We start from the raw sequence: 23,734 nt of genomic DNA, 5'->3' as shown, positions 1-23,734 counted from the left end.
TAGCAGCTCTTTTGGGTGAGCTACCAACTCATAATCTCGTCCGTCCTGGTGCTGATAACCCCCCCAGACCGTTCGTCGTGATCCTGGAACAAGCAACTAAGTCTAAAGGGGCTGCAGCTGGAATGACTTGCGTCCTGATTATTATCATCTATTGCTCAATAGCCGAGGTCGTGACGTCTTCATCCAGGCTCACGGCCGCGTTCGCGAGACAAGGAGGTGTTCCATTCTCCTCGACGTATGTTGCGGTATTTATGAAACTGCATGCAGGTACTTATGATTGCTAGATTTGCCCATGTCAACAAGCGGCTGGATTTACCACTAAACTCGATGCTCCTTACCAATTCTATGGTCATAATCTTTGGGCTGATCTATCTTGGAGCCTCAAGGTATTGCATACACACACCCCTGTACCCCTTTTCTCATTCTGACGCCTACTAGTGCGTTTAACGCTATTGTCAGTTCCTGTGTCGTTGGACTCAACATCAGTTACCTTATTCCAATACTGGTTCTCATGGCTCGGGGAAGGGCTATTCTTCCACGCGGCGAATTCTCATTGGGACGGTGGGGCTATCCCGTCAACATTACTGCTTGCCTGTTCCTCACGTTCACGTAAGAATCTCGCGATAACTGGGAGTTCGACTTGATGGCCCTGACGTTGCTTGTTCAGCATTATACTCTTCCTATTGCCGTCAAACCCACATCCAGCTGCTGTGGATATGAACTACGCCGTTGTTGCTGTAGGGATTGTCCTGATCTTTGCAACAGGTACTCGTACTCAACCCCTAAGGCAGTGACAAGGTTCTGATCTCCGCTAGTGTATTGGTGTGTTTACGGACACAGATTTTACGAAACCCCCACGATACATATCGTTGACCTGGTACTTGATGATGGTTTGGTGAAGACAGATAGACAGCTTGACGAGACTAAGCACGAGCCGGCTACCAACACAATTTAGGAAACAAGGCTAAAGGGTGCCTCTAAAGCACATTCTGCTTCCTTTCTATGTCTACTAACCTGACCGCCGTCGCTTCTTTACTCGCCACATCAATGCCACCGACCTATGTTTAGCTACTTATAACTGGTCCAGTTGTGCTTTACTTGATAAAACGAGTGTGATAAAACGGTACTACAGAAGGGACATTCATAGCGAATATTACCTCGTTTTCCGTTCTTCCCGATACGGCTTGATAGAATGCATAAGTAAATATGCAGGATTTAGTGGTTTGCAGCACAAGCAAATAAACCAACGAGACCGTGAATAGTTCGTGATGTCCTATCAGCCCAAGTATGCTACTTTACTATTTGAGTCCCCAGTCAAGCTATAGTTACCGGAAGGCGCCCTTCTCCGCTCCTTGCCTTCGATAGCGAAGTCTCCGGGATCAAGGCGAGATTCTAGAAGCTGCCAACACACTACCTTGGTTCTTAGCTAGCCAGAAGATCCCAGTTGCATACGTCCAATAAGCCTCTCCAATCATTCCAATCTCGCTGATGCACTCTTCTAGTCCATATCTCTTGCAGGACGAGATGAATCGAATGCATGTTCCCCAACCCGAAGTTAGCAGCAAGCATCTTGACCCGATGTAGCGCCATCCATATCTGGTCGGGGTTATCCGAGATACATGCGCTGAGAAAGAGCAGAGGTAACAGCCCAGGCTCCTCAGGGGATCCAGTGGGGACACATGAGGCCGCTTCCAACCCATCTCCCAACGCAACGGCTTTCTCCATAGGCACGAGGCTGTGCAGGAACGCTGGCTCGGGTGTACCTTGCCTGTAGTCTCTATTGGCTATGTCACTAAGAACCTGACTCAGATACGCAAAGCATATATTCTCGTATGCTGAGGCAACATTTACCAGGTTGGCGACACTAACGGGCGTCAACCCAAGTGGGAGCATGCTGAGCTTTAACCTCCACGTTCTCTGACGCAAGATGGCAAGACTGCAAGTTTTAATGATTAGTAAGAAAGACAATCGGCTACCAAATTCAATAAGGGGGAAGAATAACACTCGAGGTCTATTTACATAAGCTGAATTTCGCCTACTAGTGAGCCGCGCCCACTTATAGAAGTGCGTTGAGACATTGGGAGCATTGATATGCGATGCAGAAGCATTACTAGCTCCCGGGACAACCCCATATATGGATCAATTATATAAATTGGGTTTCCGGGTTCAGTTCCGGGTAATCGATGGCCATGTACTGTTCGGCGATCAGAATGGCCGGTTAGAGTAATGGATGCGATCCCCTCGTGATATTCAAGACTTTTTTCTTAGTCAATGAGCGGCACTCAAGATCAACATAAAGATACTGGCGATAGTGTATTAAACGTACAAGCTTCGTGCGTACACGGCGATCTCGGACGTAGGATATGTGCTGTTTTGCTCCAAGAGATCGCAACAAGATGCTATTCCGGCTAAATGCTGCCGCCAGTTGTGTATGCCATCCTTGATGACTTCGTATTTGCAAAGAAATATCGACGATAGTAGAATAGTCTCGAGAGCTTGCTGTTCGTGATATGATGTGCCATTTTGGAAGCCCGAGACGCCGGGAATGCATGTCTTGAGGCTGCGCAACGCACGCACATAGTACTTCGTTGCCTCAAGCTGCCACCCACAAAAACCGGCTTCAGCGGTGTTTGCACGGTGTTGCGCAGCGGTCGAGCAAATTGCCGGAGGTAAACTAGGGGATGAGACCAGCAAGGGAATGGCTAGATATAGAAGCGGGTTTCGGGATGTGTGAGCATTGAGAACTAGATAAGATAACCTGTAGAAAAAATATTGGAGGTGCTGCCAGTCCCTTTGAGACAACGATGGCACCTGTTCCGGGTTGGGTCTTAGTGAAACTCTGGGTGGTCGCCTGCAAGACGGACAATCCGACTTTAGACAGCGCGGTTTGTGTGAGAAATGACATGGAGACACGGGGCTGCGCAGTACCCAACGTTGGAAAAAGCGTCTTGATTCATCGATGCTTTTCTCGTTTGTATATGAAACGTGCTCGACATCTTCAGCGGAGCGATTGTCGGAACTGGACGCCCCCGTTGCATGGACGCCCAAGTTCAAGCTGCGCCCTTCGGTTCTCGGCCCCTCTACGAAGCGGAAATTCTCGAATCCCCCGCAGTGTAGCCTTTGTCGAACGCAATTCATACATCTATATGTGAGCGGTCAGAGGATGTGTCTTAGGGAACTTCTCGATCGGCAAGTCAAGCGCTTTAGGAGATATTTCCATACTCGGGCTTCCGTCCGTCGCCTTGTAATCCCAACCGATTAGCAATTATGCGTGGATTGAAATGTTGAAGTCAAAGCCAGTAGATAACGCCTTTTCAGCGTTAAGACTATGCCACTCTTCTTGCGCGCAGCAGACGGGGCTCGGGGATGCCAAACATACTACTGACATTTCTTGTGGCGACGCTTACAGGTCGAGCACCCTGTTCTCGTCCAAGCTGATATTCGCTGCCGCCGACGCATATTGGGATTTCAGGCTTGCTACCTATAGTCGTCCGTAGCGATGCCACGGGAGGTTACAAGCGAACGGTAGCTTCTGACCTTTGCAACCGCGACAAGTGATTGTCAGCTGTGACTGCCATAATCACGTATCGTGTGAGACACGCCGGTTTCTTTTGGTTGCAGGCAATGCAGTGCATAATCAATTTCTGGCGCATTTCCATAACTGCTGGTACTGTACTGTACTTTACCCCGTACGGAGTACTACAATCTACGTTTGCCTGGAGGTTCGGCACAAGCTCTGGCTCGCAAGCATTGCCAACATGCCATGAATCTCACTCTCCGCACTATAGGACGTATCTCGGAGCGCCACGTGTGCGCCGTTGGCTCGGACTTCCCCACTCGGTACCAACCTCAAATCAATATTGATGAGGACGCCAGCGCCTTGTGCTCAATAACAGGTGCGGAAACTTCAGTCACGAGGCCTTAAATTAAAGGCACATAACAGTATTGCACTGTAAACCAGAAGTCCGCCCGAGCGGCTGTCAAGACAGTGCGTGAAAGTCTTTTGAGAGGCTCTCGTGAGGTTTCCATACTTACGGCTGATGTTAGCGGTTAGGCCGGTCCCTACCATCTCGTGTTGGTCGGCGCTCGACTGCAATCAAAGACCTGTGCTCCAAATGCCAAGTGTACGAAGTAGCTTAGGGCTAGCCATATTGAGTAACCCGGGGTTATGGCTCTAAGGGGCAATCTGGAGCTTGACCGTATCTGCCTGGGCCTGTGGAGCACAATTATCGGTTGGGTGGTGCTGTACAGTGCCCACCAAACTTGGGGAACTGCGAGTACGAAGTACAGCACAGCGGGATAGGTAATGGCCAACCACTCGATGACTCTCGCCCTGTATATCCTGTGGACTCCCAGTAAAAAAGCTTTTTCTCTCCTGCCACTACTGTCACTAGAGCTGCCGCAATCGCTGGAATCTGTTCCATAGATAGTCTCATGGGCTGCAAAGAGGGACCTTTGGAGGGACATGACTGGCTCCATCGCACTGCTTCTCTTTCCAGCCCTCCATCGTGCATCAACAGCGGTACTAAGTCTCAGATATTGCGCAATTAGTTTACGAATTTGCCTTTTGGCACCAGGAATAGTCATTAACAATAAGTCGACGGAAATTAAATGATGAACCTGCCATGGATAAGATTACTGATAGATTCCTGTCATGCGCAATACCGCAGGCTAGTATGTGGGCTATTGCTTACTGCATATATGAGCAAGCGTCTACAGCAGCTCTCTGGTGCAAATGTAGAAGGAGCTGTAGCACTAACAGCGACTCATACAGTGAATGAATACTCAGAGGGATAGCCGTAATAATACCTCATCGACGTTCCGGCCGCTCAGTAAACCAGGGGCTCGGTGCTACCATCGAGAGAAAAGAATTTCCCACTTTGTTCCGGACCACACCGATGAATGAACCCAAGACACCGCGAAATCGACTCCTCTGGTTGAAGAGGTGCCTGACATAATGTTAACACCGTTCCTGACGCTCAAGTAGCAGTATAACCTACATGAACACCTTGGCCCTTTCCGGCTAGATCCGTATTGACCCATCCTGGGTTCAGGGATATGAAGGTGAATCCTTTGTGCTTGAATCTAGTAACGTGCCTACGTCAGCGTCCAAGCCTCCGGGCGTGAGTGCAGGGGCTTCTACTCGTTGTGGAACTTGATGTTGGCCATATTGACCGCTGCTTTAGTCACCGAGTACGACGAGTAATGGAGGTCGTCTTTGGCCAGCGCAAAATCGAGGTCGCCCAGAAATGATCCCAGATTGATGACCTTTTTGTCTTCCCCATGCTCCAAAAGTGGCAGCAATGCAATGGTGAAGAAGACGAGGCTTAGAACGTTGATCTTAAACTAGTTTCGGTCCATATTAGCCACAACCCAGGTTTGTACTTGTTCGATGTCGGTCCGAGGCATACCTGCTCCGCCCACTCGTCTGGGGTGGACCGGGAGAGAGCAACTTGGCTCTGTGCTCCAGCTCCAACCATCACGCCCGCATTGCTAGTTGATGTCAGACACTGCGTCGTGTGCCAGCCATCCGGGGATGCGTGTCTTACTTGATCAGGATGTCCACCTTCCCGTTTCCAACTTCGGATATTTTCGCAGCAACGTCCTGATGCCTGTTAGCGGCGGCATTTTAGCCCAAGACGGATCTGGACGTACGGAAAATGACTCGAGGTCCGACAAATCACCCTTTACAACATATACATTCTTCCTGGCGAGTATGCTTGATTGCAATAGTATCTCTGGGTTGCGGACCACTGCGATAACTCGATGGTGGCTGTTGTCACTCAACTGGCGTACAAACTCGAGCTTGATATCATCTGCATCAGTCAATGAGCTGTCTAATCTCAGATTGTACTCACACCTAGGCCGCGAGAGGCGCCTGTAATGACGATGGTCTTTGTTGTGAGCCCAGACATTATGATAGTTGGTCGTGAACTTTGTATTCCCAATTGAGATCTTGTGAATGATTGAGACGGCCTTGAAGCTACTGCCGGCGAACGCTGGCGATATATAGGGAAGTCGAGCCTGTCTCGGGCTGCAGATGAACACGTTATAAATCTGATCTTGAGTCGGCACCCATGATTCCATTCCCGGTTACTAATAACCTTCCCGGCTACCACCCGACATACCCGCATCTCCGCTATTACTTGCGAGGCGGGAAGTTGACTTGCCGCCCCAAAAGCTCAATGACCAACAACGGCAGGGGCGCGACGTACGGGGTCATTAGAATGCGCCTCGTCTCGATTTCCAATCCGTGGCGTCCGTTACTTGGCAATTAAGGTCCGCCCATTGCTCCGTGGCGTTATGTGTGATTACTATTCACTTATTCGGCCTTGCATGTACGCACTCCGTGGCCGACTTGGGCCTAGTCGCCTTCGGCCCCTTCTTACATCTAATAAAGGCATCGTAGACAACAATTCCATGACGTTCTGTGAGGAGAGAAGGGGAATCTTCATTGTCCTGACAGCCTGGCGCCAGCTTTGACGAAGGCATACCAGATGTTGCTCTGCGAACAATCGCGACAATGATGGGCAGTCTTTCCAAAAAGCATCAACGCTACAGGTCACAAGAGAGAGATCAGGGCAATACAAGCGACTTGCGCCAGCCCTCAATAAGGAACAATGCGTGCATCATGTCGATAAGGAGAGCCTGCCTTGAAGGATGGACGGCACATGTACAAGCCCGACCAAGAGCGCAGCGCACCGACTCCGCTGACGACCGGGAAAGGAGGGGCCAAGAAGCCCGCACGAGCATAACACTAGTGGATATCGAGTAAGACCCAGCTACCAGTACGGAGTACGTACTCCGAGGCTTGCCAGGGTCTTCTGGGGAGTGGGCCTAACGCCCCTCACCCTGTCGGATGCCATTCGCTAACTGGGAGTGGACTGGGGAACCTCAGCGTGGGTCATCATGTGTATTCGCCAAGATCCCGTACCTTCAGACCAGCACGCGTACTACTAGGCCTGTCCTACAAGACCCCAGTCCAATATTAAGCATATATGAAATGCTTCACAGTGAGACTTGTCCAGCGGAATTGGCCTCATAAGGTCCTTGTTCGTTCCATATTGCTCACGCCGGGATCAGTAGCTCCGCCAATAATACTTCCAATCAAACACGGCGCCCCAGTCTGTTTTGGTGGTAGTGCAGAGTGCTCACAGTTGATGCCCGGGTTGCATGCACAGCATGAATGCAGCGGATAAGGCGGAGGTATATTAGCCAGCAAATGATGAAAAAGACCGCTTGCCTCGGCGTACTGGCGAACTTCGGCCTTTCCGTTCCGCGTGGCACCGCAGGTTCAGCTCCTGCAGGAAGGGTACCGAAGACCGGAATCACCGGCTGCACCGGGCGACTCACAAAAATCACATATTCCGATCTTCGAGGTTATGATTGACCCCAGCAAAGGTGCCAATTGTACAAACTTAAATTGCCTCACATTCCGCTCATTGAATACAGAAGAGAGGCGTAGAATCACGCATCGCCTCAGCATTAGATCACATCAGGAAATGGGGGGACGCTGTGTCTCGCATTCAGTAAGCATGCATCTGGCCATCTTTCTCTCGCTTGCCGTTCTTTGCTTGATACACGCAGCTTCATCCGTCGAAGCAAGACCAACAACCCCCTCAGTCATTAAGCTCACGAAAATTGACTCGGCCTACTGGCGAGCGACATTTTCGGACCCTCCGCTCAATCTTCAAGGCGACGCATTCTTCCAGGACTTTTACTCCATCGTGGACGAAATTACAAACAATTCAGACGTTAAAGTGGTTGTATTTGACTCGAGCTCTAGAGAGTTCTATTCAACTCACGTAGACCTGATCAATCCCCTCAGCCACGAATTATGGCCTGGAAATGGTCGCTACTGGGACTGCATCACTCGGCTCGCCAAGGCGCCAGTGCTAACAATCGCGGCAATTAGAGGCAGGGCATACAATGCCGGGGCTGAAATTGCCGCCGCCTTAGATGTTAGGTTTGGTAGCAAAGAACGGGCAGTCTTGGGACAGCTTGAGGTCGGGTTCGGTAAGTGCTAAGTCGCCATATTCCTGGGTCATTTGCTAAGAGCTGGTTCGTTCAGGAGCAAATCCCGGAGGTGGCGGAATCGAAATGCTTTCTCGTCTAACTGGTAGAAGCAGAGCGCTAGAGATTGTGCTCGGCTCCGATGTTATGGACGCTGATACAGCTGCTCTTTATGGATGTAAGTTTGCGATGATGATGCAGAGTTTCGCAGTCTATCTGGGAGCTGCACCAATGGCAGATCAACATGATAAGAGGAATCTAACTACAGTAGGGATCAACCGGGCCATACCAGATGCAAACTTCGAAAAGTTTGTTGATAGCTTTGCACGACGTGTCGCCGGATGGGATCACTTTGCCATAGCAACTGCTAAGACACTTATTAATGAGCGCACCGGCTTTGCTACATCTGAACAACAGCAGGAGAGTTTTATCTCTTTCTTGGCTGCGGCTTCCCAAGGGGCTGTTCCTGTGCGTCTTAAGGCTATGGCAAGTGCAGGGATGCAGAAAGACCTACGCTTCGAGACTCGGTTTAGCCAAGAAGAGTTGAGGTTCGTTGGTAACGGGCCGTGGCGTACTTAAGTACTATCTTCACCCAGATACAACACTAATGGGTCCGGCTATATCCATCCCAGTGGTTTCAGTATATTTCTAGATGATACAGGTCATAATAAAGGAGATCTGATTCAACTAACGGACAGATACCTCGTTCTGGAAAACGTTCTGATAAGTGCTTTAGCATGTTTATTCTTTACTTGCTTACCAACACAGGTCTTTCTCCTAGTAGCCTGCTACGGCACGGAAGGTCGCTGCATTAGAGGCTGGCAGACTACCATACAAGTGGTGTTACAAGCTCACGGGCTGCAGCAAGAGGTGGGCACAGCCTGTATATAGGGGTCATAGAGGTCGTTACCACCCCTGACTCTAGGAGTCACCACCCCTAACTCTAGGGGTCATACATCCCTTATAGTAGGTACCTATAGTCCCTATAGAGGGACCTAAATATATATATATAGGGGGCATAGCCCCTAATAGAGAGATAGAAAAATAAGGCTCCTTTACATCCGGATATAGCACTTTATAATAAGTGGTCTCCTTTTATAGGTAGTTCAAGGACGATCTCTCAATCCTATGGTGCTTTATTAGCAAGTAGATACTGATATATATCACCTGCCTCCTTGTAACTGTTAGCGAGCGCATACGACATATTAACAGATTTGGCTTTCCATACTATCGTCAAAACCCTCACTGTCTACTTGCCAACCCTGCCGCAACTATCACAGCCCGATTGACATCTTTACGCCTCACACCCGGCGTCCGGCCGAGACACACAGACTTGCTGATCATCTCTATCGCCCATTAGCCTCGCGCAATAAAGCAGTTATATGTATCTCGTATTACCGTTCAATAGAGCATCCACATCAATACTGACTTTGATGCCCGATGATGTTGCTGGGGGCGGCCACAGCGCGTCAGATGCCGGTGTTCCGAGACAACCTCCCATATCATCATAGATGTCGGTTGGATATCTGGAACTCTGAGACGAAGTAGCTTCCATGTGTGCCGTGGCCCGGCTTTCGAATTGCTGTTGTCGATAGTGAAGCAGTCTGAGGCTATTGTAACTCGTGGATTCGAACGTGGCCTGGCTGTTGAGACAGAGATGGTCGGAAGTGGATGCAGGTATGCTCGTGTCCTCGAAGATGGTACCTTCGCCTGATAACGCGATTGTAGCTGGCATAAAATCATCGAGTAGGCCCTCGACGTTTATTTCCGCCTCCACAAAATCGACTGCTGGAGGTATCACGATGCCAAGGTGACGCAGATACGTTTCAACTTCGTCAGGGTCAAAAAAGTCCCCCTCAAACCCCGGTGACAGCATTCGCATACGATGATCCAGTTTCTCCTTGCGAGCAACTTCAAAGTCCTCACTAAAGGGGCCCATAGTGAAACCGGTCATCATTGAAGGCTTGCCATACTCGCGTGTGTGCTGGTTTCCAATGAGTAAATCTCGATGCTCGGGCACGGAGTATTTGCCTGAGCTGATACCGCTCATCATATTTGGTAGGAGCGTACCCGCACCTCCTAGGTTAGTGAATGGATGATGCCAGTAGTGAAGGCTCTCCTCCCTAGATCGGCTGACTTGTTGACTTAGACGGTGAATAATGGTATCCCGGGATTCGAAAAAAAGGCAAAAGCCAAAAACGGCAGCGTATCGATCCGGCGGCGGGCTGGCCATAGAAATCAATCGCAGGCCCCTTTCTATGTTTGCTCTCTGAAGCCGACGGCCGAACGTAGTCTCGTGGGCGCAGTATGTGGCCGGAGAAGGTAGAGGAGTCATTGGGACATAGCTGACCGTATGCGCTACGCCTGGCAGAAAAGTTCGATCTGTCGAAGTGTGGAAGGGGAAGCTAGAAGCGCTGGGAATAGATGGTGTGACGACCGTACACGATGGTGAAGCCAAGTGCGCGTCTGGCACTGGTACAGAGCTGGTCGCTGAGTCCCTGAGCGAAAACAACCCTTAGAGAATAACATCAGTCCCAACAGCTCCCTTGTACGATATCGTATCGCCCAGCTACTGGTTCGCAGCTAATGTCAAAAGAACGACTGACCCTGCTGATCCATAGGCTGTGATACAATGCTGCTAGCCGAGCTGTCTTGCCCAGTCAACGCAAGCATGGAATTATCCAGGAGTGATCTGACACGGAAGTCAAGTTGAGGAGCAAAGGAGAACACGCCCTCTGATGTAAAAAGACTGTGGAACTCCTCAATGCCTGTGATTAAGGCTTCGTTAGCCTTTCGGAGGCTCTGAACCTTGTTTTCCAAGGACGATATGGCAGTGTCTTTGCGATGACGGTAAGCTCTTTGAGCAAGTCTAATTTGAGCTCGCCGGCGATCCCTCGCGGTGCTTTCATCCCGGATATCAAGCCTCGGTCGACCCCTAGGCCTTTTCTTGCGGAATGAGCCCTCGTCATCAAAGTTGGCGTCAGGGTTGGAGTGTGTTGCAGGTCGGAAGCGCTGGCTTGGATCGACGGCGAGGTCAGCAGTCTGAAAGGCGTCATTCCGACTGCCAGGCAGTTTTATCTTGTCTGGTCCCATATCATTACCCGTTACGACAACTTGAGTGGATACCTCGCCCGCTGAGTCTTCTGTGGGCTTAATCGAAGTCTGATGTTCGCCATGCCAGTCAAAGGCCGAGACTCGGGGCACATCTCGGACAACCATTGGGTCGTGTGAGCGAGTAATTTGACATGCAGCCGACGCGTGACTTAATCCAGCATGAGCCGAGAGATGCCAATTGGTTTGTGCGTTATGCTCCAATCGTGACAAGTCTCGCGCTGCAGCTCGGCGTGGTCCTGAGGGGGTTCATATGGTTAGTCCTAAGAGGTTGATGTACCGCAGCTCGGCGTGGTAGAGTATGAGGGCGATCAGACTGAGGCGAGGAGGATTTTGAAAACGCTGCTGCTCGTTGATTGCATGAATTCTCGACCTGGTCGTTGGTTGGCCTGTAGCTGTGATTCAACGGTGAGATTGGGCTGGCTTTCAGGTACACCAGAAACGGCCCCTCTTCGTCGCCTCAATACGCACAACTGCCTTGAGCCGTGCCTTAAGTCGACACAGCAGAATTGTGACGAATACCAACAGCACGCCAGGCCTCAAGGATGCACACTCGGGGATGCAGAGGGAAATCTGAGCACGGGGAGGGAATTCCGTCCCGGAGACATCCCATGAGAGTGCTGCAGCAAACCATCCCTGTCTCTGAGAATCTTGAGGGCACTAACACCAATAGCGTCAGCAGGCGACGCATTGGCAGGGCAGGACCGCCGGTCGTAACCGAGAACAATCAGCCAGCTGTGGAAAAGGCAAGGGCCGCTGGGGCCGACCAGGTGGTTGAAGGTTCAGGGTGGCATTTGACATGGGGCCAAAGAAAGCTAGCAATTCCACCAACCCGGTTCAGCAATTCCTCATCTCGGGTCGCACTGATTGACGGCAAAATGCCGGAAAAGCCACCCCGGCTTCTGGGCTGACACGCGAGGGGCGCGTGCCACAGAAAGGCGTGAACGCCACCCCCGCTTTCGTGTTCCTGTACTTTGACTGCATGTTCATCCAACGTCGAGAGAACACCAGAAGTGTGGCCCTGCGGCGGCTGTTTCCTACCACATCAACATCGAACCAGCCCCTTTGCCTTGAGGATGTGAGGGCTCTGTTCCGGAAGTTCGGCCGGGGGTTCCATCAATTCCCGATGCCTCTTGGGACTGCACGTCGCTTTCGTAGGAGACTCATGGGGCTGGTACTTCGTAGGTTGTCTTGTGCAACACGCTGCACAGCGACCTGAAGTGAGCCAGACCACAGGCATGCCAGCCCAACGAGGTGATTGCCATTTGTTACTCACTGATGAGCATTACGAATGGCCGGTCCAGATTGCGGCGAATGATACAATGCTGCAAACAGCGATTTCACGTGCTGTACGTACGGACTCTGGAAATCTGCTGGCTAGCACCCGTCGAACCAAGTACAAGGGTCGCAGGTACATTTCTCCCAGTCTGACCCCTGGGGCCAACGGCCGCCGGCCAAGCATGCAGACGCAGTGCGACTGCGTTACCTTTAAAAAGTGGAGCATGTTTCCCGCTCGGGAGTCGGGGGACAAACAAGACAAACACAAGGATGACTTCACTCATGGATACGAATTAATACGGCCGGTCACATCTCGACGCCACCACCAAGGCAACAGCGCCAAGCTTACTGGGGCTTCATTACATGTCCTGGGTTTATAAATGGAGGTCGCTCACGACCTGTCATCATGGCGGCATGAGACGAACTGCCCAGTCCATCTTCTTGCCGATCGCCAAGAGCAGCTTGCACTCGAACGCACCCTCAGCCCAGTCTCTCTCAACTATGCCTCGCTTCATGTTTCTCATCAAGGCCGATCCGATGGCTGAGTCCACGGAGACGGACATCCCAACCGAAGTGTTTGCAACAATGGCCAAGTTCAACGAAGACATGGCCGAGGCGGGGGTTCTCCTGTTCGCCGATGGATTCCGTCCGACTGCCGTGGACGGGTACCGCGTCAAGTTTAACGCCACTACCACGCCTGATATCATCAAGGGCCCTTTCGACGTATCCAAAGAGAACCACGTGTGTGGATTTTGGGTTGTTCAAACTACGGACGCAGAGGAGGCCCTGGCTTGGGCTAAAAGGGTGCCATTTCCAGAGGGAGAGATCGTGGTTCGCCGCATTGGAGACTCCACAGACTTTGGCAAGAGTTTCACCAAGGATCTGCTTGAACGGGAGGAGAAGCTACGCGGAATGTTAGTCAACAACAGGAAGGCTGCTGGGGTGTAACCCTGCGGTATATGATACGTTGGCTCGTTCTGACGGTCGACTACGATGCCCATAATGGAAATACAAGAGCAATCTCATCCAATCTAGTGTGGTCTTTCATCGGATGTCAGAGTCTGATGCGATTTGGGAAATAGCGAGCTTGGTCTGTCACCGCTAGAAGGGCTAATGAAGGAGGTTGAAAATTACGCTTGAACGCCTAGCCAGTGTATAGACTGCTCGGTGGTCTACAGTCCTTCGCCTACAGCTTATGCTAGCCTCTAGTAGCAGTAGCAGGGAGTCTGAGCTGATACGACATGAGGGATAAGCGTTGGCTCGCCAGCCGGACTCTTGCTTCCGCTTTCCCGGTAGGGCAGCATAGTAATAAGATAACCAGGGCGCTTCCACCAAAACGATCAACTTGGCCTGGCCAATTGTATAGTAGCCCTCGCAAGTGTCCCTCGTTCTGTCTGCACTCATGCAGCCACGCGAGGCCCCCGCCAAACAGCGCACCCGCTGTGACCTGACTACCGGCATTCTGATTTCATCTCACTAGGGCCAGCAGATCAGTAGGACGAAGGGAGAATGTTCCACGCTTGCTCGTCCTCGAGATTGGCGAAGTTGCGGGGTACGGAGATATGCAGTTAATACGTGGGATGGACGACAGGACTGGTGACAGTCCTTGTAAGAGTGATCAGTAGCTAAACACAATCGGTTCCACCAGGGTAACGGGTGTCCCGATCAGTTCGGAATAGCCGACGCGTTCTGGATCCACCTCGGAACAATGCCCGGAGGTTGGAATCCGGGGCGACTGCCCGCTGGCCAATAAAGGCAATGAGCGGTCTGAAAGTACCCAGAATTCCATTGTTTCAGGGCCAATAGGTGCGCTCTGGGGTAAAATCCGGGGTTAAATTGGTGTGCCGATAACTGGCTATCGGGGTTGCAGTTGCGGAGCAGGCGAGGCAACGTTCCAAGTAGAATCTCGACGCGGAGAAGTCAATGCGTCCCCGCCAGTCCCTGGGTCGCTATATAAGGAACAGGAGTAAACGGCGTGCTCAACCCCTTGTCTCTTACAGCAGCTTATTTACGAACTCTGGAACATGGCCGCAACAACGCATTCTGCTGGGAATCCAGCCCCCGACTTTGACGAAACAGAAAAGCAAGGAATCGACCTATATGGTTCGGCATCAACGCTCGATCCGACCGTTGTCAAGCGGCTGAAGCTCAAGGCGGATCTGATTCTGCTTCCGTTATTGACCCTCGCATACCTCTTCAAGTTGGTCGGCCCGTGATCCTTTTAGCCAATGCGCACTGCATGGCCCCCTACTGTTGTAGATATTGACTGTAGCGAAGCTCCCTTGATCGCAGCAGCGTCTCCAACGCGCATACTGCGGGCCTTGAAGAAGATCTTGGTCTCGTCGGCAACCAGTTCAACCAAGTCTTGACTTTTTATCAGATCCCCTTCATCGTGCTCGGGCCAGCGGTCACGTTGCTCACAAAATGGCTTGGCGCCCGTTGGACAATTCCCGGAATGCTACTTGTATTCGGCTGTGCTTCTTTGGCCAGTGGCTTCTCAAAGAGCTTCAGGGATATTGTGATCTGCCGCGTGTTTGTCGGAGCGTTCGAATCGGGGTTTTTGGCGTCGTGAGTCGCCCGAATCCGCGGCATTCTCGGACGTCTTGAACAAGAGCTCACAAAACGCGCGCCTAGGGTTATCTACTATCTGTCCATTTGGTACACTAGGGCCGAGCTTGCCACTCGAATCGGCATCTTCTACGCAGCGCTTGTCTCGTCTTCGGCGTTTGGCGGTCTCCTCGCCTATGCAGTGTTTCACATCAAGAGTGGCGCTTACCCGAGCTGGGCATACCTGTTCTTTCTTGAAGGCGGCCTGACAGTGGTTTGGTCGTTCGTTTTGTTTGCTTTACTCCCTTTCGGCGTCAACTCGGCCTGGTTCCTCACCGAGGAAGAAAAGGCTACGGCATGCGCTCGTCTCGAGCAGGACTCCGTTACCACCCTCGAGGGCGGCTTTAGCTGGCGGGAAGCGTTGGGGGAATTTCGGACAGCTCACGGATATATACGTGTGCTTTTGGGATTTACGTCCGGCGTAATAACAACATCAAACGCAAACTTTTTAGCCATGATTGTCAAGAGGCTTCAGTTCAGCGTCATAAAGACTAACCTGGTATGTACACAGATGGCGGATCTGCCACACCACGAGCGTTTTAAGAGACTGACTATCCCAGTACACCGTCGCTCCAGCACTCACTGGAGCCGTGCTCCTCATATGCTGGTGTAGGTCCTCAGATCACTTCCGAGAACGGGGCGGTCACATTACCGCCTCTACAGCAGTCAGTCTTACTGGGTATATTATCCTCCTCACCATCAATACATCAAACACAGCTGTGCTGTATTTTGCAATGTTCTTATGCACGATTGGTGTAAGTTTTGCCCGCAAGCGCCAAGAGAGATCAAAACATGAACTGACAGTCCATAGGCGTACCCAACCGATATCATTGGATCTGCATGGACCGTGGTAAACATTCCAAACCTAAACGCCCGCGCGATGATGAGTGGATTGTACACCTCCATCGGAAACTGCGGCGGTATTCTCTCCAGCAATATATATCGCAGCAACGAGGCGCCACGATATGTTACAAGCCTTACGACGAATGTTTCGATGTGTGCCGTCGTTATCAGTGGTAACTTGGCATACTCGCTGTGGATGAGGTGGGAGAATAGACGGCGTGACCGAAGGCAGGGCGGAGGTGTGATGGGCGATTACTCGACTGAAGGGGTTACCAGCACACGAGACCCACGGTTCAGGTTCCAAGCATGAGAGGGGAACTTGAGAGCACATTGCTGGGACCGCAAGCCTTTATTTAAGACGGATCAAAGATGGCTTGGCTGAAGTGGGTGATGCAGGCAAAATGGCTCTCAATAGCAGCATCATATTTCCGTCAGCATGATATCAAAGTGCCTAGAGAGTGCATATGCCGTGACCGCCATGAAGAAATTAGATCCTTCCTGTTCATCACATGCTAGTTGACATCATGGGCGTTCATCTTGCCTCGGGGAGCAGTGCGTGTCTGGATATTGACCTTGAAGTTCATCGGCTTCACGAACCAGAGGTTCCTTGTGATCCATTCCCGTGACTTTAACGTCTCATCCAATGAGAACTCAAAGTCCCGCAAAATGCGAGGAAGTAGCTTAGACATCTCCAGCACGGAAACGTGACGGCCAATGCACGTCCTGGAACCCAAGCCGAACTAAGCGAGTACTTAGTACATCATAGGGTAGAAAGTTTGGGACATTCGTACCGGTATCCAGTGGCGGTTCATGCGAGACAGGATCTCGGTGTCTTCCGTCAGCCATCTTCCAGGCTCAAATACATCGGCGTCTTGTCCGAAGATGCGGCGGTCGCGGTGTACCACCCACGTATTGACCCCAACAATCGACTAAGAGTTCAGTTAGAAAGCGACAGAAAGAGGGCCCAGTGATCTTACTCCTTCGGGGAAAAATGTGTCCAGTATCTCCACTCCCCCTTCCGGAACTACACGCTCTAGTGGCAAGCCCGTGGCCGGATGCATTCGAAGGGCTTCCTTGATCACAGCCTGAAGGTAGGGCATTTGCTGGGTCTCCTTGAAGCTCGGTATCTTCGACAACTCTCCTCGAGCTGTACAACTGTCGATCTCATCTTGCAGCTTTGCCATGGTCGCAGGATTCCTCAACAGGCAGTAGAGAACCGCGGAGAGACTGATCGCGGTAGTATCTGAGCCGGCGACCATGTTGGAAGTACAGCCGGCGAGAATATGATACGCAGTAAATGTGTCAGGGCTGGCAGCATGTTTCGCGAGAAACTTGGCCAGGAAGTTCTCCGCCACGACTTGGGTTTCAGCCAGAATTGGCTGAGGCTTGGTTTGTGCCTCTCGAATCCGCTCTCTTGTAAATTGTAGCACGTAAGCCCTTCCGGCGCCCTTGGCACCTGCCCAATAATTCATCAAGCGGAAGAGACGTTTATGCAAGCCGGAATAGATTCCGACGAGGGTCGCGTAGCCCAGGTGGTTCTCCAGGGCAGCAATAACGCCTCCGATGTCATGTCCGCTATCCAGGAAGCCGAGGCGCTTGCCATATGTGATCATTCCAATGACATCAAATGCATAGCATTGAAACCAGTGCCCGAGATCGATGGGACAGTTGGCTTTCATCATCTCCTCGAATCGGAGGGCTAGCAAGTCCGAGCACGTGTCTACAAACGGCTCATAATTGACTAACGCCGACATGGCGTAGGTTGCCTGGTAGAGTCTCCGATTATTCGCATGACGTTGGACCGATTGATCGCTGAAGAGTGACCATTGCCCTGGGCTAGCCCAAGTCGAGTACCAGGAAGACTTTTGGCACGAATTCCCGAAGCTGTATATCACCTTGTTCACGGCCTCGAAGTCGCTGAAGCTGTAGCGATTGGGCCCGTATCGGACGATTTTACCTGCCGAGACCATCCTTAGTATGTCTTCCTGGCCTTCTAGAATGGGCTCAGAGTACCGTGCTTATCGTGCAGATGCAAGTTTACCTGCTCAAAGGAGCCTTTTTGGACCGTCCATAAATACCACAGATCGGTGAGTCTGGCCAGAAAAGGGCCAGGAACGGCCCGCAGTGGAGAGTGGCAAAGTTTCCACAGGCGTCTGAGAAACTGGACGGCTGCGAGAGCAGACCCAACGACGATAAAGAGATGCAAGTTCATCGCGGCGTGACGACATGGAGGCCGTCCAAGCTTGATGGCACACTGAACGGATGCGTGCACAACCATCGGCGGTGTTGTTTCGATCTCAAATACGGCAACTCCGCACTTGCGGCTTGCAGTGCCGAGCACGACCAAATGTGGGTTGGCAAGCGGGAGGGATCCAAGCACGAGGGAACAGGAGTTGATGAGTGCGGGGTCGCACTCGGGCCACCGTCCAGTGTCAGCGGCCCATCTTGTTGCAGGCGAATTTTTTTGCCATTGATGACGCCCAGTGCCTGCAGCCTGTGGGTTGACTTCACGTTACAGCGCTGGAACAGAAGCGAGTTGCCCTCCCGGCGTGGACCACGAGCGCGCCACTGCTCATTGCTATTACCATGGGCATGGACAAAAACAAAACCCAATTCTGTGCTCGGCGGTCGTTCTCCAGTACAACAACAATCGCCATTTCGTGCTGTCTCTTGGGCATGTGTCTCAAGAGCCACCACCGGCACTGGCACGGATAAAAGCCTGGAACTCATCCCTGTTCCTTGTCTGCACGTATACGGACCCGGGGCCAGTGAAGCGGCACACCAGGCCCTCGCCCGTCTTGAGGCTGCCCATGGTTCCGCCGCCCGCCTTCTCAATCCTGTAGTCGCAGCTCCAAGCAACAAGATGACCATTGTCGACGATGTGTTGCTCGCCGGGTTGAAGCTGTGCAAGAGTAAGCAAAAAGAGGCGGGGCAGCGCAGGGGAGCACAGTTGGACTTACGTCGAGCCGGTCCACCGCGCCGAAACTCGTAAGCCAAATGATTCCCTGGCCCGCAACACGGTAGACAAACAGGTCCTCGCCGGAGAACAAGGCCTTACTGAGGCCCTGGGCCTTGGCCTCCTTGCTGACGTCGGCGGTGCAGGCCAGGAACGCGTCTTTGCCAATGGTCCAGGACTGGCGTCCATCGAGGTGCAGCGTGATGATGTCGCCAAAGAGGGTTGGACCCAGCGCAAGTCGTCCGGGCCCCGCATACGTCGACTCGGCCATGTCGCTGCCCGTCAGGAGCTTCTTCATGGAGAACTTGACCTTGCCCGTCAGCTGGATGCTGCCCGCCATGTGGATCATGGCGCCAGACTTGGAGCGCACGACAGCGCCGGGCTGGAGCGTCACGCCGAGCACCGCATTGGTGTCGCGGTGGGTGATGCTGTAGGTGCCGCCGTGGAAGGCGCCGTTGTCGGTCGGCGCGGGGGGCTGTTGCGGAAGATGCTGCCCGCCCGCTTGAGCAACGTTGCCGAACTGCTGGTGCTGCTGCTGGTGTTGAGGTGGTGGCTGCTGCAGCGGTTGCTGCTGTGGGGCGTGTGGGGGAGGAGGATAGTGCTGTTGCTGCTGGTGCGGGTGCTGGACCTGCTGCTGGTGCTGTTGAGGCACGTATCCCGGCTGCTGGTAAGACATGGTGACGGCCAGAGCGCGGGAGAGGATGGAACGCAGCAATATTCCGAAGCCTCCTTCCCGCCTTCTTCAACCAGCTTTTAAAGAAAAGCACCCGTCTGAAGCACAGAGCGACGCGATTCAGCCCCAGCCCCGCCAGGGGGGCCGAGGAGGATGGGAACGAGTATTCGCTCAGGCTAGTAGTCGATCATGGCTGGCATCCATCATGGCGGCATCAATGTTGGCTCCTCAGACGGGCGCGAGAACGCCTCTGGATCAGCCCTGTTGGTCAGATTCGGTGAGCACAGCCACCACAGGACGGCCCAGGGGCGAGCACCCTGGCAGAGGCCCACGGGCCACGAGCGTCAGCTCGCCCGCGGCCCCAGCGTTCTGCGTCCAGCTCGGCGCGCCCCGCGTCACGTATTCCTCGCACTCGATTCCCAAGATCAAGCTCGTCGCAACCCGGCAGACAAGGGCAGAAATGATGGATGCCGAGCAACATTTATGCTTAAAAGTTCCGACGCACAGCGCCCGGGCCTCGGGCTTGAATGCCAGTGCTCCGATGGCAGATGGAATGGCGCCTCCGCGGCTGAGGCTCGAGACGAAGGCACGGGGCAACTTCCGGCCGTCTTACGGCTCTCTCCTTGGAGCGACCATCTGCAGTTCGACCATTTCGACCCCTGGCCCTGATGAGGCACGTGTGCACACATCGCACACCATCAGTCAGCCCTATGGGTACTTGCCATGCACCATGTCTCACTCTGGAAACTTGAAGCCATTTGCAGGAGGGTACTGATCAAGGATGCACATGCTCCAGGCTCGACCGGAAGTAGGTCGGCTCTGGCTGCTTTCCTTCCTTACGTGAGCCACGAGGCACCCAAGCAGGCGCCACACCGGTCGACGGGACCATCCGTCTACAGCCACGCCACCAGGTTGAGGGCAGCCCTGCGTCAAAGTCGACTTGGTCGAGCCCGCGGGAAGGCGGGGAAGAGGACACACCTCGTATATCGGTGGCATTGAAGATGGCCGCCCAGCTTGCACAGCTCGCGACTACATTGCTTCAGGGCTCAGCTCACGGGTGGAGGTTTGCAGAACAACGGCGCTCAAAAAATGAATGTAAACACAAAGCTCACGCGATGCAGCCGGGCGTTTGGCAATCTCAGAGCATCGCTCTCCGAAACACATGTCGCAGGTGACTGGTGGAATCCTAACGTTAGCTCGGCTGCAGCGAGCGTTGTCAACTCGTCACCTGTGTCAGGGACCTCAGAGGCCGATCATAGCGGTGCACCGTCGCCTGCAGGGTGCTACTGGGCCCTGGCCATGCATAAGTGAAGCAGTGCCCGACGGATATTTGGCCAGGATCGGCGAATTTAATTGCCCACCACTAAAAAGAGCGCGACCGACTTCTTGTTGGCATTTGGCAAGACGAACCTACAGCATGTAGTCATCACACTGCGTCTATGGAGCACTGTAACGCGAAATGCATCGCTCTCATAAGGTGAACATCTCATCAATTCTCCAGCAGCGATGTCCCAAGTACATCCCTGCCGTCTGTCCGTCGGTGCCGCCATCTGCCAGCCGCCGTCACCATTTTTGACGAGGCTTCAGTTAAATACGAAGGTACAGCGCGTACTTCTCCTCCATGATCATGAATTTGTGTCTTTTTAAAGGTCAGGTGGTGCCAGACCATTTACCAGAGATAGATATGGAGTGGCAAGCCTGTACCGAGGGGGATTGTGAGCCTCGCCGCGTACTCGTCGTGGAACCACTTTCAAGGTATAGGGTACCCGTTATTGCCAGCCTCATGAACATGGAACGCTGGTTCGTTTCTACACAGCACCCTCTTTGGCTCTGCTGATGCGACCAGAAGCTACCCAATCGCTTGAGACGCCGAGTGGTATTAGCACGGGACTAGCAACGTCTTCGTTCACTAACTGTCCCAACCGAGAGGACTCGGTTGCAAGCCAAATGGCTGGAACCCCTCAGCCTAAAAAAATGAACTGAGACTACTACGTCTTGATTGGCGGCGGGAAGCAAGTGTCCTGCCTGTCTTCTGGCGCATTGTCCCTTCCGTCGGATGTTAGTTACTCTCTGGCAAGGAGCCCGACTCCGCGGCTAAGTAGGGTACAACGAGGTCCGCGGTAAGTTGGGACGCTGACAAGGTATATAAATCATCAGGCCGTCCCCTCAAGAGAATAAGGTTGTCTTTCAAGATGGTTACAAAAACAACACACCTCTGAGTCATGTTCAACCTTTTGTCTCTAAGTGCCGTATTTCTGGCGATTATACAGGTTCCTGTCAGTGAGAGCAAGTCGCTCTGGTCTTCGCACCCAGCTATATATCGTACTGGAAACGATTCTGTTCTCAAGACAGGGTATCCCGTTGGCAATGGCAAACTTGGTGGTGAGCATCAATGTCCTGTACAGTCAGCTACAGCTAAACAAAAGCGCAGGCGTTCAGTTTGGTAGTCCGGGTGCAGACAAGGTCGTGATGAACATCGACTCGCTGTGGATTGGTGGACCGTTTGAGAACTCGGTACGCAAGCGGCTTAGAAGATCCCCCCATTAACCGGGTATCATGACAATAATGACTCTGGCTTTATAACAAAGAGCTACACGGGGGGCAATCCCCTCACAGACAAGTCTGCCTTTCTGCCTGGAATTCGAGAATTCATCTTCAAAAACGGTACCGGCGGTAAGGAATCAAGCCCCAAGTGCTCTTCATAACTGCTAAGGCGTCTTAGATGTGTCACCCCTATTTGGTAACATCGAGAACTTTGGCTCAAATCGCGTAATGGGAAATTTCAGCGTTGAAATAGACCATGGCAACAGGTACGACAGCTATCGACGAGAACTCGACCTTGATACAGGACTTCACACGACCTCGTACCGAGTAAAGGGTGTTACTTTCAAGACAACACTGTTCTGCTCCAACCCAGCGAATGTCTGTGTCTATCACATTTCCTCCAGCCGGGATCTGCCAGGGATCCAGTTACAGTTCGAGAATCAGGCTGTTCCTGAGCTCGGCACGGCGATGTGTGGACGCGGATTCACCAGGTACAGAGGTATCACCCAGATCGGCCCACCGGAAGGCATGAAGTACGAAGCCATGGCCAGAGTCATTGGCAGTATCAAAACGCAATGTACAAATAAAGGCCACCTCGTGATTCCGGAATCCGCCCGAATCAAGGAATTGACGATCGTATTTGGCGGCGAGACTAACTATGATGCGACTAAGGGCAATTCTGCCAGCGGCTACAGCTTCAAGGGGGCTGACCCCGGGCCGATAGTGAAATCAACAACAGCAACGGCTGCAGATTCCTCTTTTACCCGCCTTCTTCAGCACCATATATCGGACTTCCGATCTCTGTCTGGTGCATTCGAGCTAGTTCTGCCTGACCCTCACAAGTCTGAGAAAGCGGAAACAGCTACAGCAATCTCCCGCTACGCTGCGATGGGAAGCGCGGGCGACCCATTCATAGAAAGCCTATTGTTCGACTTGTCTCGATACTTGCTTATCAGCTCCTCTCGACCAAACTCACTACCGGCAAATCTCCAGGGCCGCTGGGTCGACAAGATGAATGCTGAATGGGGAGCCGACTACCATGCAAACATAAACTTGCAGATGAGCTATTGGGTTGCGGATCAAACGGGCCTCGGAAGCACCTTGACCGCTGTTTGGAACTTTATGCGAGACACGTGGATTCCTAGGGGCAGAGAGACGGCGAAATTGCTCTATAATGCTCCTGGCTGGACCTCACATCATGCCACAAACATCTTTGGCCATACAGGCATGAAGAATACGGCTCGTTGGTCTAATTGTAAGCGGCCACGTCTTATCGTTTGATCACAGCTGACGGCTGCCAGACCCCGCTGCTCCTGCGTGGATGATGCAGCATGTGTGGGACTACTTCGAATACACCCAGGATACGACATGGCTGCGCAGTACGGGCTACCCGTTTCTGAAAGAGGTTGCGCAGTTCTGGCTGTCGCAGTTGCAGAACGATGGTTACAACGGCGACGGCAGCTTAGTGGTCAATCCCTGCAACAGTCCGGAACATGGACCGACCACGTTCGCATGCACCCATTTTCAACAGCTTATCCACCAGGTGTTTGAAGCTCTTTTGAATGCCGTTGATCACACGAAGAATCCCTCATGTGGGATGGGGGCGGAAGTTTCCAAAGCATTACCCAAACTCGACAAGGGTTTACACTTCACTAGCTGGGGCGGCGTCAAGGAGTGGAAACTCCGTGATGCCGAGGGCTACGACGACA

At 52.5% G+C, this 23,734-nt stretch overlaps 4 protein-coding genes across 4 annotated transcripts; 1 reads left to right on the top strand and 3 right to left on the bottom strand.

Moving 5' to 3' along the window:
* Positions 1–5,139: 5,139 nt before the first annotated feature.
* PLICBS_001778 (uncharacterized protein) lies at positions 5,140–5,915 on the bottom strand (the record flags this gene model as incomplete). The annotated part of the gene is made up of 5 exons (XM_018317122.2): positions 5,140–5,346; positions 5,412–5,493; positions 5,550–5,605; positions 5,656–5,805; positions 5,859–5,915. 5 exons carry the CDS (start codon positions 5,913–5,915, stop codon positions 5,140–5,142), a joined length of 552 nt encoding a protein of 183 aa, XP_018182647.2.
* Positions 5,916–12,816: 6,901 nt separating this feature from the next.
* PLICBS_001777 (uncharacterized protein) lies at positions 12,817–13,350 on the top strand (the record flags this gene model as incomplete). Its single annotated transcript, XM_018317123.2, has 1 exon — positions 12,817–13,350. One exon carries the CDS (start codon positions 12,817–12,819, stop codon positions 13,348–13,350), a length of 534 nt encoding a protein of 177 aa, XP_018182648.2.
* A 3,014-nt stretch (positions 13,351–16,364) lies between these two features.
* PLICBS_001776 (uncharacterized protein) lies at positions 16,365–17,606 on the bottom strand (the record flags this gene model as incomplete). The annotated part of the gene is made up of 3 exons (XM_018317124.2): positions 16,365–16,592; positions 16,644–16,781; positions 16,830–17,606. 3 exons carry the CDS (start codon positions 17,604–17,606, stop codon positions 16,365–16,367), a joined length of 1,143 nt encoding a protein of 380 aa, XP_018182649.2.
* A 929-nt stretch (positions 17,607–18,535) lies between these two features.
* PLICBS_001775 (uncharacterized protein) lies at positions 18,536–19,484 on the bottom strand (the record flags this gene model as incomplete). Its single annotated transcript, XM_018317125.2, has 2 exons — positions 18,536–18,754; positions 18,813–19,484. The coding sequence occupies 2 exons, from the start codon at positions 19,482–19,484 to the stop codon at positions 18,536–18,538; spliced, it is 891 nt and encodes a 296-aa protein (XP_018182650.1).
* Positions 19,485–23,734: the final 4,250 nt, after the last annotated feature.

The sequence above is a fragment of the Purpureocillium lilacinum genome (genome assembly GCF_023168085.1).
Source record: "Purpureocillium lilacinum CBS 284.36 DNA, scaffold_1, whole genome shotgun sequence".
NCBI classification, from domain to species: Eukaryota; Fungi; Ascomycota; class Sordariomycetes; order Hypocreales; family Ophiocordycipitaceae; genus Purpureocillium; species Purpureocillium lilacinum.
Note: the sequence above shows the minus strand (reverse complement) of the source record. Positions and strands in the feature narration are given on the sequence as shown.